The sequence below is a fragment of the Chiloscyllium plagiosum genome, chromosome 30, assembly GCF_004010195.1.
Source record: "Chiloscyllium plagiosum isolate BGI_BamShark_2017 chromosome 30, ASM401019v2, whole genome shotgun sequence".
Lineage (NCBI taxonomy): Eukaryota > Metazoa > Chordata > Chondrichthyes > Orectolobiformes > Hemiscylliidae > Chiloscyllium > Chiloscyllium plagiosum.
The window spans coordinates 3,701,037-3,715,153 of NC_057739.1; the positions used below are offsets into that span (position 1 = coordinate 3,701,037).

A 14,117-nucleotide genomic window follows, 5' to 3' on the forward strand; every position below is an offset into this window, starting at 1 on the left:
CTGCTCCACAACTATCTGAAGGAGCAGCGCTCTGAAAGCTAGTGCTTCCAAATAAACCTGTTGAACTATAACCTGGTGTTGTGTGATTTTTAACTTTGTCCACTCCAGGCCAACACTGGCACCTCCATATCATTAAATATGGTTTACATCAAAATGCACATGCTAATTGCAAAGTACATTAACTTTATAAAAATTCATGTCATGAATTATGATACTTCATTCAAACTCACTTTTAAAAATCACTAACACTGACCTAAATGTTTGATCGCACTCATTTGCACCATATTTCTGTGGTAATATATTGTTTTTATTATGCATGGAACTGGAAGATCTACATTGGAAAAAGGCAAAACAAAGGTTAAAATGAAAGTGCAAAAGAATAGGAGTTTATTTCACAATGATTTTTTGTATAAAGTAAATTGATTCATTGACTGAAATCTTACATAAATCACATCAGTTACAATCAAGTGCTTATAGGTATCAAAGACATTTTTTTAAAACCATGTAGCTTTCCCCTCAGGCAACTGCTATTCCAATGAGAATGTAAGATCGCAGAATCAACCTGCAATGATAAAATAACAGAATACTTCAGATCTGTAAAGTGTATTTGTGAAGAATGTGATAGAAGTGAATAATGAATGGTATTTCTGAAAGAATATGTGATGTATTTCTACTTTTGTAAACAAATAAATGTTAATGTCCATTCAGGTTGCATCCAGTGAGATAGTGAGGGTCAGGTTCAGTCCAGGAGTGGGGTGGGAGATTTGGGTTGCATCTGGCATTAGAGCAGAGAGTTTGATCAGTTACAATGGTGGGGTGAGGGTGTCGGGTATGTTGAGGGTAGGGAGGGGCATATCAGGCAGTACGGAAGGAGCATTGGATCAGATCCAGTGGCAGTGGGTGGTTAGGGGCAAAGTAAAGCAAGGTGGTTGGGTCATAGGTTGCATCGAATCAATATCTTGGAGGTGTTAGGGTTTGGGGGAGATGTATTTGGTGGTGTATGAAGTATGGAAGTCTGTTGAATCATTACTCAGGACCTGGATTATGTATTTCATACATAAACTTTCCAAATAACTATTTTACTTAATTTCACTGGGATGCTCCAAAATCTCCAATCTAAATGGAGACTTTCAGAGAGTTTCAGGTACAGTGGAACTGTCCAGCAGAACATTCAATTTCCTGCGCAACTCCTTTGGTGTCAAAAAGTGTGGTGCTGGAAAAGCACAGCCAGTCAGGCAGCATCCGAGGAGCAGGAGAGTCGACAATTCAAGCATAAACTTTTCATCAGGACCTTTGGAGACTATTATGATGGAGATTCAACAAGGTCCTTATGCATGGCTCCATCTGTGGTGGAATAACTACTGCCTGGCCATTGGAAAATCCAGACCAACATTTCATTAATCCTTCTCCTTTAAGGGGGGATTAAGTTATCGAAGAATGTGCCTCTGAGAAACTTTAATTATACATCAAAGTTCATACAATGACAAAGGATGTTCTTTCACTTCTGATGTGTTTAATTTACTTAATAGCTTACAAATGGAAATTTGGAAATCTAGGGCTACCTTACATTGCTTTAATATGGTTGACTACACTTGGGCAATGGCAAAAAGATCATGTCTACTCAAGCTGATTAACAGCAAGAAAATGGTTCCATTTTCTGCAGATTATATATACAGGGAACATTCTTTTCAGACACATTTCCTGACACATCTTCCTAGCATCAAGGTTGGGGCACCACCACTGCAGTACAAGATCCATTTCACTAAATGAATTTGGTATTACTTTGACTCATCCAATACTGAATTATGATCCAAAATTTGCTCTAAAAACTCACTGCATTTGAAAGTGGCCTCAAATTAATCTGATGACATCTAGTTATATATTTTCTACTTACTGTGAACAATTGCTTTGCCTCTTGATGCTGCAATAATCGCCTCCTTTATCATAAAAGGCACTACTGGTCATTTATTAGCAGCATGAACATGAAAAATGAATAAAAGACAAAAAAAATTTGTTGGTTTGTTGATTAAAATATATTATTAACTACCTACAAATTTTTATATGATTAGTGTAAAGCCTCAGGAATACTCCAAATATATTTCAAACATAAATTATATTGTAGATGAGATCAGAAACTCCTACAGATATTGAAATAACAGCTCTGATCAATCAAAAATGTTAACTACTTTCCTCTCTGTATGTACTGTCATATCTGCAGAGTGCAACTAGCACTTACAGTCTCTATTTCAATTTCTCAGCATGCACAAGATTTCGCTTCTGTATACCAGTTTCAGGTATTTATGAACAACAGACAGATATAAAGATAGTGGAGATACAGAGTGGGTCCCCAAAATATTGTTGCCCTGTAGCCCAGAACCCTGAGAAACCTAAGAAAAACCCTGTGTCATTGACCCTAGGGCTTGGACAGTGACAGATATAGGGATGTTTGTGCAGCTGGCACTCCTCTGCATCCTTTGCAGTGGGAGGACCAGTTGCTGTCATTGATCATCCAGACAAGGGAGGAGTTTTGTTGAAGATACAGTGGATGATTTGGAGTAAATTGTAGTAAGGCAGTGAACGTTCTTATACATTCGACTGGGTCTCCCCTCAAATGTCTCGGGCACTCCAAAAATACCTGGCTTCAGATTGAGTCACTGTTACAAAGTTTAGCTAGCCCTTGACCGATGCTCAAAGCGTGTGTGTTAGGAGCACCCTAACAAGGAGCCCCTCATTTGGCCCATCCGCATGGTTATAAAGTCTGTGAGTGTAGCATGGACATGAAGCAACTTTGCTCCCTGTGACTCAGCCAATTTTGTATCCATGTCAACACTACCCCTCTTATTACAGGAGCTGTAACATTATATAGATGCTTGTTATATGGCACTTTATCATCTGCCTTTTATAAGCCAATGCTGAAGTCACTATTATCCTTCATCATTACTATATATGCATCATTTTTCTTTTGTTTCATATTATTATTGTATTAATTAGTTTATCTAATATTCATAGCTTTTAGAAAAACAATTTTAAAAAATTTCCAGCAAGACATGTGTGAGTAGCTGTGAGTATACAGGTTCTTTATGTAGCAATTACTCAAAAATATTTTTAAAGTATGAGTTGGTTATGAAAATCATGTTTTTATGTTTATTCATGTTGTCAAGTGTAAAATGGTGAGGGAGGCCTATGAGTTATGTCCTTTGGGTCTCATGGTGACAGGCAGCTGGAGCTACAAAGGAAAGATCTTGACCGAAGATATTGCTGCCAAATTAATATGGACATTTTTAACTAATAAAGAGCCACACACAGGTCAGAGCATGTTTCTTTAAGTGCAGTCAGTTTAGCTAATACATCATATCATAGAATCCCTATAGTGTAGAAGCAGGTCATCTGGCCCATTAAGTTGACACTGACCATCTAAAGACTCTATCCCTGCAACACTGCATATCCCATGGCCAATCCACCAAACCTACAGATCTTTGGACTGTGGGAGAAAACTGGAGCATCTGGAGGAAACACATACAGGGACAGGATGCAAACTCCACACAGACATTTACCTGAAAGTGGAATCAAATGCGAGTCCCTGGTGCTGTGAGGCAGCAGTGCCAACCATGAGCCATAATGCTACCCTTCTTTACCAATCTTAAAGCTATTAAATGTCTGAACTGCCTTCTCTTTCACTATGGCCTGTGAAGCAACTTGTTTAGATTAGATTCCCTACAGTGTGAAAACAGGCCCTTCGGCCCTCCGAAGCGTAACCCACCCAGACCCATCTTCCTCTGACTAAATGACCTAACACTATGGGGCAATTTAGCATTGCCAATTCACCTGATCTGTACATCTTTGGATTTGGGAGGAAACCAGAGCACCCGGAGGAAACCCACGCAGACACAGGGAGAATGTGCAAACTCCACACAGTCACACAAGGCTGGAATCGAACCTGTGACCCTGGTGCTGTGAGACAGCAGTGCTAACTGCTGAGCCACTGTGCCCCCCCAATCTAACTTTCTAACTTTCCAAACATACACTAGGACTGTCATAGAGTTAAGGGCTTTGTTGGGGTGGAATGTGTTCTTTGATAAGACAAAGAATTCATTTAGTAACTCGGCCACACCCCTTGTCTTCATGCATAAATCTCCTTTCACCATCCTTTTACTGTTCATAAATGTACAGGGGACTTTTAAATGATCTTTTAGGTTAACTTTCCATCCCTTCTCATACTATGTTTCTCTTATTTAATTTTACAATTTTTCACAGAATCTTCTAAATGGAGTCTGGGTTGTAATACGTGATATGCATTCAGCATCAGACACAAGCACACTTTTCCTGTTTCATCTTACTCCAACACTTTTTTTCCGTTCGGAGATCTCTGCAATTGTTTGCCTTTCTTTTCCCACTTGTGGCTGGCTCACCAGTGTGAAATATTTCTAACAAATCTACTTGAAACTGACATCATGCCTTCAGGAATTTTCCTAAGAGAATGTGCTAATACATGCAGGGAGATCACCATAAGAATAATAGAATTGTAAATGTAGGGGATTCTAACTTTCCAAACATACACTGGGACTGTCATAGAGCTAAGGGCTTTGTTGGGGAGGAATGTGTTACATGTGTTCAAAAACAACATTTTCAATCAATATGTACATGGCCCTATTACAGAAAGGGCTAAACTTGACCGTGTTTTGGGAATAAAGGCAAGTGACTGAGTTGTTAGTCGGAGAGCACTTTTGGACTGATGACCATAATTCTAAGAGTTTTAAAATAGTTATGGAATTTCACAAATTAAAGTTCCAGCCAGCAATGGGTGGCACAGTGGCTCAGTGGTTAGCACTGCTGCCTCATAGCACCAGGGACCCGGATTCAATTCCAGCCTCGCACAACTATCTGTATGGAGTTTGCACATTCTTTCCATGCCTGTGTGGGTTTCCTCCAGGTGTTCTAGTTTCCAAAAATGTGCAAGTTAGCTGAATTGGCTGTGCTAAATTGCCCAACGTAGAGGAATTGGGCAGGAGAATGTGTCTGAGTGGGATTCTCTTCCGAGAGTTGGTGTGCACTTGTTGGTCGAAGGGCTGTTTCAACACTGTGGGGATTCTCTGATTAAATTGGGGAAAGGCCAATGTTGATGGTACTAGAAAGGAACTTCCAAATGTTGGCTGGGGGAGGCTGTTGACAGGTGATCTGATCACTGGGAGGCTTTCAAAAGCTAGATAATGAGAATTCAGGACCAACATGTTCCTGTTAGTGAGAAGGAGAAGCTGGCAGAAGAAGGGAACACTAGATGACTAGAGATATTGAGGCTCTGGTCAAGAAAACGAAGAGGCATGTGTCAGGTACAGGCAGCTGAGATGAAGTGAATGCTTGAGGAGAATAGGAGTGTAGGAATGCACTTAAGAGGGAAATCAGGAGAGCAAAAACTTGGCAGATAAGGTTAAAGATAATCCAAAGAGAATATACAAGTATATTAATGGGAAAAGAGTAACTCAGAAGACAACAGGGCCCCTTAAAGATCAATTAGGTCATCTATATGTAGAGAAAGACATGGAAGCTAGGAAACTCAGGGAGCTAAACAGTGATATCTTGAAAAGAGTCCACATTACAAATGAGGTGGTGCTGGAAGTCCAAAAACGCATAAAGGTAGGTATTTCCCCGGGGACCTGATCAATGACTCGTATCCCAGGACATTGTGGAAAGCTAGTGAAGAAATTGCAGGTCCCCTAGTGGAGATATTTGTATCATCGATAGCCACAAATGAGGTGCCAGAACACTGGAGGGTGGCTGATGTTGTGCCTTTACTAAAGAAAGGTAAAAACAATGACTGCAGATGCTGGAAACCAGATTCTGGATTAGAGTGGTGCTGGAAATGCACAGCAATTCAGACCTAGTTTTTACCTAGTTGATTTTAACCCTACTGCGAATCCTCTTGCAAGAATGCCTGCCTTGAAGAAGTTTTCCTCCTCTCTCTACAAGAATCTCAGGGAGTCCCTCTCCCACTGCAACTCCCAGGTCATTTCCTCACCTATTGTACTCTATGCTACTTTCTCCCCACCCTCACCATCCTCTCATTTTTCTTTCCACCTTTTAGGCACTCTGTATTCCTGATGAAGGGCTTTTGCCCGAAACGTCGATTTTCCTGCTCCTCGGATGCTGTCTGAACTGCTGTGCTTTTCCAGCACCACTGTAATCCTTTACTAAAGAAAGGCTGCAAGGAAAAGCCAAGGAACTACAGACCAGTGAGCCTAATGTCAGCAGTGGGTAAGTTGTTGAAGGGAATTCTGAAGACAGGATCTACATGCATTTGGAAAGGCAAGGACTGATTGGTATAGTCAGCATGGCTTTAAACATGGGAATCGTGTCTCACAAAATTTTAGTTTTTTGAAGAGGTGACCAAGAAGATGGATGAAAACAGAGCAATAGTCATTGTCTACATGGTTTTTAGTGTGGCCTTCAACAAGGTTCCGCATAGTAGACTGTTTAGTACAGTTAGATCATATGGGACCAAAGGGGAGCTAGCCAATTGGATACAGCATTAGGTTAACGGTAGGAGACAAGAGGGTGGTGGTAGAGGGTTGTTGTTCAGATTGGATGCCTATGGCCAGCGGGGTGCCATAACAATCGTTGTTAGATCCACTGCTGATCATCATTTATATAAACGATTTGGATGAGAATATAGGAGGCATGATTAGTAGGTTTGCAGTGACAGTAAAATTGGTGGTATAGTGGACAATGAAGAAGGTTATCTAAGTACAATAGGATCTTGATCAACTGGACCAGTGGGCTGATGAATGGCAGATGGAGTGTAATGCAGATAAATATGAGGTATTGTATTTTGGTTAGACAAACCAGGATAGGGCATACACAGGGGACTGTTCTCGAACAGAGAGACCTATGGATGCGGATACACACAATTCCTTGGAAATGATGTCACAGTTAGACAGGGTGGTGAAGAAGGCATTTGGCATACTTGCCTTCATTGGTCAGAGCATTGAGTACAATAGTTGGAACGTCATATTACAGCTGTCCAAGACATTGCTTAGGCTACATTTGGAGTACTGTGTACAATTCTAGTCACCCAGCCATAGGAAAGATGTAATTAAACTGGAAAGTGCGCAAAAAAGATTTACAAGGATGCTACTGAGACTGCAAGGTTTGAGTTACAAGGAGAGGCTAGGACTTTTTTCCTCAAGTATATGAGGCTGAGAGGCAACCTTCTGGAGGTTTATAACATCAAGACAGGCTCAAATAAAGTGAAAAGCCATTGTCTTTTCCCCAGGGTAGCGTCCAAATCTCGAGGGCACAGGTTGAAAGTGGGAGAGAAAAGATTTAAAAGGGACCTGAGGAGCAACATTTTCACACACAAGGTGGTACATATATGGAATGAGCTGCGAGAGCAAGTGGGAGGCAGGTACAATTACAACATTTAAATGACATTTGCACAGGTACATGAATAGAAAACTTTAGAGGGATATGAGCCAAATGCAGGCAAATGTGACTAGCTCAGTTTAAAACATCTGGTCAGCATGTTCAAATAACCACTATGGGTGGTTATTTGAACATAAAAATACTAGTGATGGTTAACAGATGCAAAAAATACCAGTGATTTGCTGATATGGAAAATAAATTGAACACACAAATGGTGGTGTAGCTCAGAAGATCTGGATTTGAATTCCAGTATGGCAGAAGGTGAAGTTTGAATTTAATCAAATCTGAATTTTTTTTTTTAAAAAGTGACCACTCAACAAATACCAGAGATGATATGATGACTGGAAAAAAAATGTTCAGTTGTGTGTCAGACCCTTGATAAACCCCATCTGATCCTTTTTTATAATAAATGGTAAAACCTTCCCCAGTCTTAATGCCAACATTTTTGGGAGAATTTTAAAGTCCACAATCAATAAGGATATATGTCTGTACGAAATACAGTCATCTCGGGCTTTTCCTTTCTTCTGAATGAGAGAGATATTTGCTTCTCTAAGGAAGGGCGGGAGGCTACCCTGACTATATGAATAATTATACATACCTATAAGTGATCTGGCCAGTTAGTCTATAAATTCTTCATAGAACTCAGCCTGAAATTCGTCTGGTGCAGGCGTTTTATCGCTCTGGAGTTGCCTCACCGTCTCCTGGACTTCCTGGGTTGTCAGGGGGCATTCAAAAGCGACAGCTGATCCAAGGTTAAGCCCGAGAGGACCAGATTTTTAAAAAAAGACTCCATCATCCTCGCTCTATCCTCACAGCGCTCCGACTTACACAACTCGAAGCAGAACTTTCTAAAGGCTGCATTAATCTTTTTAGGATCACAAGTCAGGATACCAGCACCCTCTCTAATAGATGTAATGGATTGGGGAGCCTTTTTCTTTTTGGCAAGGTATGCTATATACCTGCCTGGCTTATCGCCATGCTCAAATAATCTCTGCTTCGCAAATAGTATCTCCCTCTTTGCTGTCTGAGTATGTGCGGTATTCAAAGTAGCCCTGAGGGCTGTAATCCGCTATAATTTAGTAATGGACGGCCTATCAACATATGCTGTCTTAGCTGCCTTCAGGCGAGCCTCAAGCAGACACTGATGTTCTCCTTTTTGTCTTTTCCCGGTCGCAGAATTTGAGATAATCAAGCCACACGCATATGCCTTAGCAGTCTCCCACATCACCGATGGGTTACTGGCCGTACCTGAGCTGATAACCCCAGAAAGTTTTAAATTCCTGCAAGAAATATTCTATGAACTTACTATCCTTCAATAAGAAAGGATCCATATGCCAGTATTGGGAACCCATCTTGTCATCACTAGTCTTGACCTCCATTTACACTGCTGCGTGGTCAGAAATACTTATATTCCCTATCTTACAAGACAATATCGAATTCAGAAAGTTCGAGGGCACAAAAACATATCAATTCTGGTATGACACTTGTGTAGATTAGAAAAAAAAGTAAAATCTCTACCATCAGGGTAAAAACACCTCCACACATCTACCAGTCCCAACTCCCTATTCAGATCAGCCAATTGCCTAGATCTCAGAGATATACCCGCAGATCTCCTAGGTATCCTATCCACATTGAGATCAATAATACAGTTAAAATCTCCCCCTATAATTATGTGATGCACCCCAAGAGCCATCAACTAGGAGAACGCATCTATTACAAATTTAAAAGGATGTGCCGGGAGGCAATATACATTCAAAATCCCGTACTCCTCTCCATATATTAGGGCTTTAAGTATTATAGACCATCCAGACTCATCTTTTATCTGGCTTAGCATTTGGAAGGGAAGATTCTCTCGGATAAGAATGGCCATGTCCCTATTTTTTGAGCTGAAAGGTTAAAAGACCACCTGACCAAATCCTCCCTGCTGCAGCTTCGAACGCTCTTTATCAAGTAGATGTGTCTCCCATAAAAGGGCTACATCAACCCTCTCTTTTTTAAGACTTGATAAAATGATTTTCCTTTTAATTGGTGAGTGGCTCCCCTTGACATTCCAGGTGCACCATTTAAACAAATGACTAGCCATGATCATTCAAGGAAGTCTGAGACCCCCCCAGGAGGAAGAACCCCACTCAAAAAGCATTGAGTAGAGACCATAAACAATTCACATAAAAATACAACCTTTAAAACAACTAAATCAAAATGATTAAGAACTACTCCTAAAAAAAACATAAGACATAATTAAAAGGAGACTTTCTCCCTTGTCCACAGGGAGCACTCCTACCTTCCAGTAATCCCACCATTACATCTCCCAGCTAGAGCCATGCCCTCAGCCCAGACATTACAAAGTAAGATAAACAAATGCCAATGTCTTATAATACAGGAATTAGAAGTAGGCACCCGACCCGCCACCTCCATATTATTACCCAGGCACTCTTAACAAAACAGCAACATAAAATATATAAAATTATAATCCCAGCAAATATTAAGAGAAATGAAAACTCAGAAACATCCCCCAACAACCGGATAAACCAAGTGAGTAATTGATAAGAGTTAAAAGAAAGAACCTCCCCAAGGAAGAATAGAAAAGAGAAAGGGGGAGAGAGGAGAAGAAACAATTGGGGTAAAATAAGAACTCCATTGTCCTTCACCTTTCGTCATTTTAAAATGTATAAAACTGTTAAAATTTGATACAGAATTACTGTCCCTGGTGGTGAAAGGCTATTTTTAGTAGTTTGAAAAGTGAGCGGATGGTAGGTACCCCATTTTGCCTGGGTTCTCGGCAGAGCTCAGCAGACTCAGAGCTACTGGGTCGCCGCCATCTCGAATCCCCCGGGAATAGCTCTTTGAGGAGCTCGTCCAAACTCAATTGTCAAATAGTCTCTTTCTGTACTGTAAAATTCTATGATTCGTGATGACCAAGGATATAACAACTGATTAGCAGAAAATAATTACATCATTGGGCAGAATTGATATGAATTTATGAAAGGAGGTAATCAGGATGTTGGCTGGAATACAACATTTCAGCTATGAAGATAGACTAGACAATCTCAGGTTGCTTTCTTTGGAGTAGATAAGCTTGGGGAGTGATGGGGGGGGGGGGGTGAAGAGAAGAGGTAGAGGTTTATAAGATGATGAGGGACATAGATAGGGTGGATAGGAAGCAGCTGTGCCCCTTAGTTGAAGTATCAATAACAAGCAGGCATAATTGTAATCTGAAAGGCAGGAGGTTTAGAGGGGATTTGAAGAAATTCCTTTACATCCAGATGGTGATGGCCATGTAGGATACATTGTCTGGGAGTCTAGGTGACACAGGAATCTCACAACCTTTATAAATCACTTGGATGAGCACTTGAAATGTCATAACAATCAAGGCTATGGGCTTTGTCAGGAAAAGTGAGATTAATATAGGTAGTAATGTATTTTGGTAGTACAGTCTCAATAGCCAAAGGGCTACTTCTGTATGGTATAATGCAATGATGTAGTAAGTACTGCAAACAGGATAAAAAAAAAAATCAACAAATGTGTCATATTAAAGACATATATATATAGTCAGGATAAAAATAAATTTACAATAGTTATGAAATTGTCAGGGAATTGAAGAAATAATATCAGAACAATTGATCAACAATAAAGCTAAAAATTTAATAGTTGATCCTGCTGCAATCAGACTTGACACTACAGAGATGATTAAAAGGCAAGACGGCATATTTTATCATCCACAAAACCACTCAAGTGACTTTACAAATATTATTCCAGACGTATAAATCCATTTTTATGAATAGGCCGGGAAATCATAGAATCCTTACAGTATGGAAACAGGCCATTTGGCCCAACAAGTCCACACCGATCTTCTGAAGACCTATTCCCCTACCCAATTACTCCACATTTACCCTAATTAATGCACCTAACCTGCATATCCCTGAAGACTCTGGGCAATTTAGCACAGCCAATTCACCTGACTTGCACATCTTTGGATTGTGGTAGGGAAACTGAAGCACCCGGAGGTAACCTACGCAGACACGGGGAGAATGTGCAAACTCCACACAGACAGTTGTCAGAGGCTGGGATCGAACCCGGGTCCCCTGCGTTGTGAGGCAGCAGTGCTAACCACTGAGCTATCTTTGACTGTCCATGATATTAAAGTAGGGGATATGCTACATATAAAACAACATTCTTAGAGACAAACTCCAGAAAAATTAGCTCAAATGAGGGGGATATTAAGTTCACAATGGTCAATGACATTGAATAGCTGAGTCATAGCAGCTGGAATATACATATCGTGATGGTGTCAAAACCAGGTGAGTGATGAAGATTCTGTGTTGATTATTACGAAGTTAATGAAGTAAGAAAAAAACCAGACTCATATCCTATTTGAAGATTGGAGGAATTGGGCACTCAGTGATCACAAAAAATTGACTTGCTGCAAGTAACTTTGACTGATACAGCCAAAGAAATATCAGTACTGGATGGACGTAATCAATGCAAAGTCTTGCCAGTTGGAATGAAAAATTCACCACAACATTGTTGTGGTTCTGTTCGCCGAGCTGGGAATTTGTGTTGCAGACGTTTCGTCCCCTGTCTAGGTGACATCCTCAGTGCTTGGGAGCCTCCTGTGAAGCACTTCTGTAATCTTTTCTCCGGCATTTCTTAGGCGGTTGGCACAGGATTCCCATTTCCTGGCTTGTCTTAGCGTCTTGTACACCACATTGATTTTGCTCATGCTGGGTATCGGGTCCTTCATCCTGGTGAGTTGTTGTCTGAGTGGCTGTTGGTTTGTGTGCTGTTATGAGTCCTAGTGGTCGCAGTAGTCTGGCTGTCAGTTCAGAAATGTTTTGATGTATGCTAGTGTGGCTACAGAGAACAGAGAACAGCCAGGGAATTCCTAGAGGCATGGCACTCATCCACAGTTTCAATCAATAAGCACATCGATCTGGATTCAATATACCGGCCACTGCAGCGGACAGCTGGAACTGACAACCGGAAGCGGCAGATACAAATCACTATAAATGCCGGAGGAAACTTCACAGAAGTGCTTCACAGGAGGCTCCCAAGCACTGAGGATGTGACCTAGACAGGGGACGAAACGTCTGCAACACAAATTCCCAACTCGGCGAACACAACCACAACAACGAGCACCCGAGTTACAAATCTTCTCCCAAACTTTGAGCACCACAACATTCCAAAAATTAACCAATACAGCCATTGAGTGACTACATTACTGACATTTTCATTTAAGTTATCAGTAGTTAAGAGAACGAAACTGACATGTTTAACAACAAATAGTAACTGCATATTTTGCATTGATGACCTGGTTATGGTTGACAACAACTGGGAAGAATATTTTACACAATTTGAATTATTTGATCGACTACAAAGAAGTAATTTGGTTATAAATCTAGTTAAAAATGAATTTGCCAAGCATAAGTGACTCTTTAGGCCATAATGTGGGACAAAGCTAAGTAACACCTAAATAAGTAAAACTAAGAGCTATTTTGGATTTTCTCATGCAAAGGACAAAACATGAAATTTTGCAATACATTGGCACAATTGGATTTTATTGAAAGTTTGATCCAAATTTCAGCAGTGCAGTAGCAAAGTTTGTTAAAAAAAGACTGAGAATTTAAATTGACACAAGAATGTCAGAGTGTAAGCACCAAATTCTGAGAAGCTGCTCAAACTGATTGCTAATGTTAACAACATCTGCGTGGGCACTGCTTCACTACAAAGAAGATTAAATGGGTATCAACGGCCTGTCACTTAAGTTTTTAAAGGAACTGAATGAATGCATGTCAACAGAAATATCGAATGGTGGATAATCCTGGCCTCAGCATAGGAGCTGGTATGATCAATGAGGGCATTGCACCGAGCAAAGCCATTTGCTTTGGGGGGTAAATGGCAAACATTAATTGTAATGTAAAAGAAACAAATGGAAATGAATAGAAACTGAAAGGACATCAAAGCTGCAGTCATCAAGGCTGCAGTCATGGTAATGTAAAAGACAACATGGAGAATGGAGGAGGAATGATAGTTAGTCTCAGCAGAGCTTGCAATTTACTTGTAAGGACATGAAATTGAAGCCTTGCTATCTTTGCAACAAACTCAACTGCACAATACAAAGATAAAATGAATGCCCACTGCATAATGGGCAGAGTAAGCCACTATTTCTCTGTTGGGAGACAAAATGAGGCCCTGCTATTTCATGCCCTAATCACAAATCCACTGATTTTAATGACAGATGCTTGGCACTGCGCATTAAATTTCATTGAAAGTCATTCTTTTCATAACAATTCATGTTACAAATTATAGCCTCAAGCAATCATAACCATAACATACTTTGCATCAATTGATGTGCTGCCATTTGAGATACTCAAAGCTACACAGACACAAACTTCGAAGTTTCATTTAGGTTTGCCTTTTTTGAAATATCTTTCATACCTGACACAGTGTTATAGAGCTCTCTCATTTTCAAACCTAACTATAAGCATGTTATGACATGATCTGTGATGGTCGAGGATAGCTTTTCTTTTGGGAGGGTGAATATTATTATGGTCACTAAACGACTGAATCACGTTATCCCAATGCAACACACTGGGTCTGCAACATACATTTGGATGGGGTTACATACTTCAGAGATCCGTATCGAAGCAAAACATTGACTTCCATATCTATGGATAAAGCCTACATTAAATGCCTACACTGCA

At 40.4% G+C, this 14,117-nt stretch overlaps 1 protein-coding gene across 1 annotated transcript in view; it reads right to left on the reverse strand.

The window, feature by feature from the left end:
• Positions 1-14,117, reverse strand: part of LOC122564715 — a 155,439-nt gene that overhangs the window by 87,579 nt on the left and 53,743 nt on the right. Inside the window, exon 5 of the mRNA XM_043719838.1 lies at positions 254-331. Within this exon, the coding sequence (XP_043575773.1) occupies positions 254-318 (65 nt within the window). The 5' untranslated portion in view covers positions 319-331. The remainder of the gene's footprint in view (positions 1-253; positions 332-14,117) is intronic.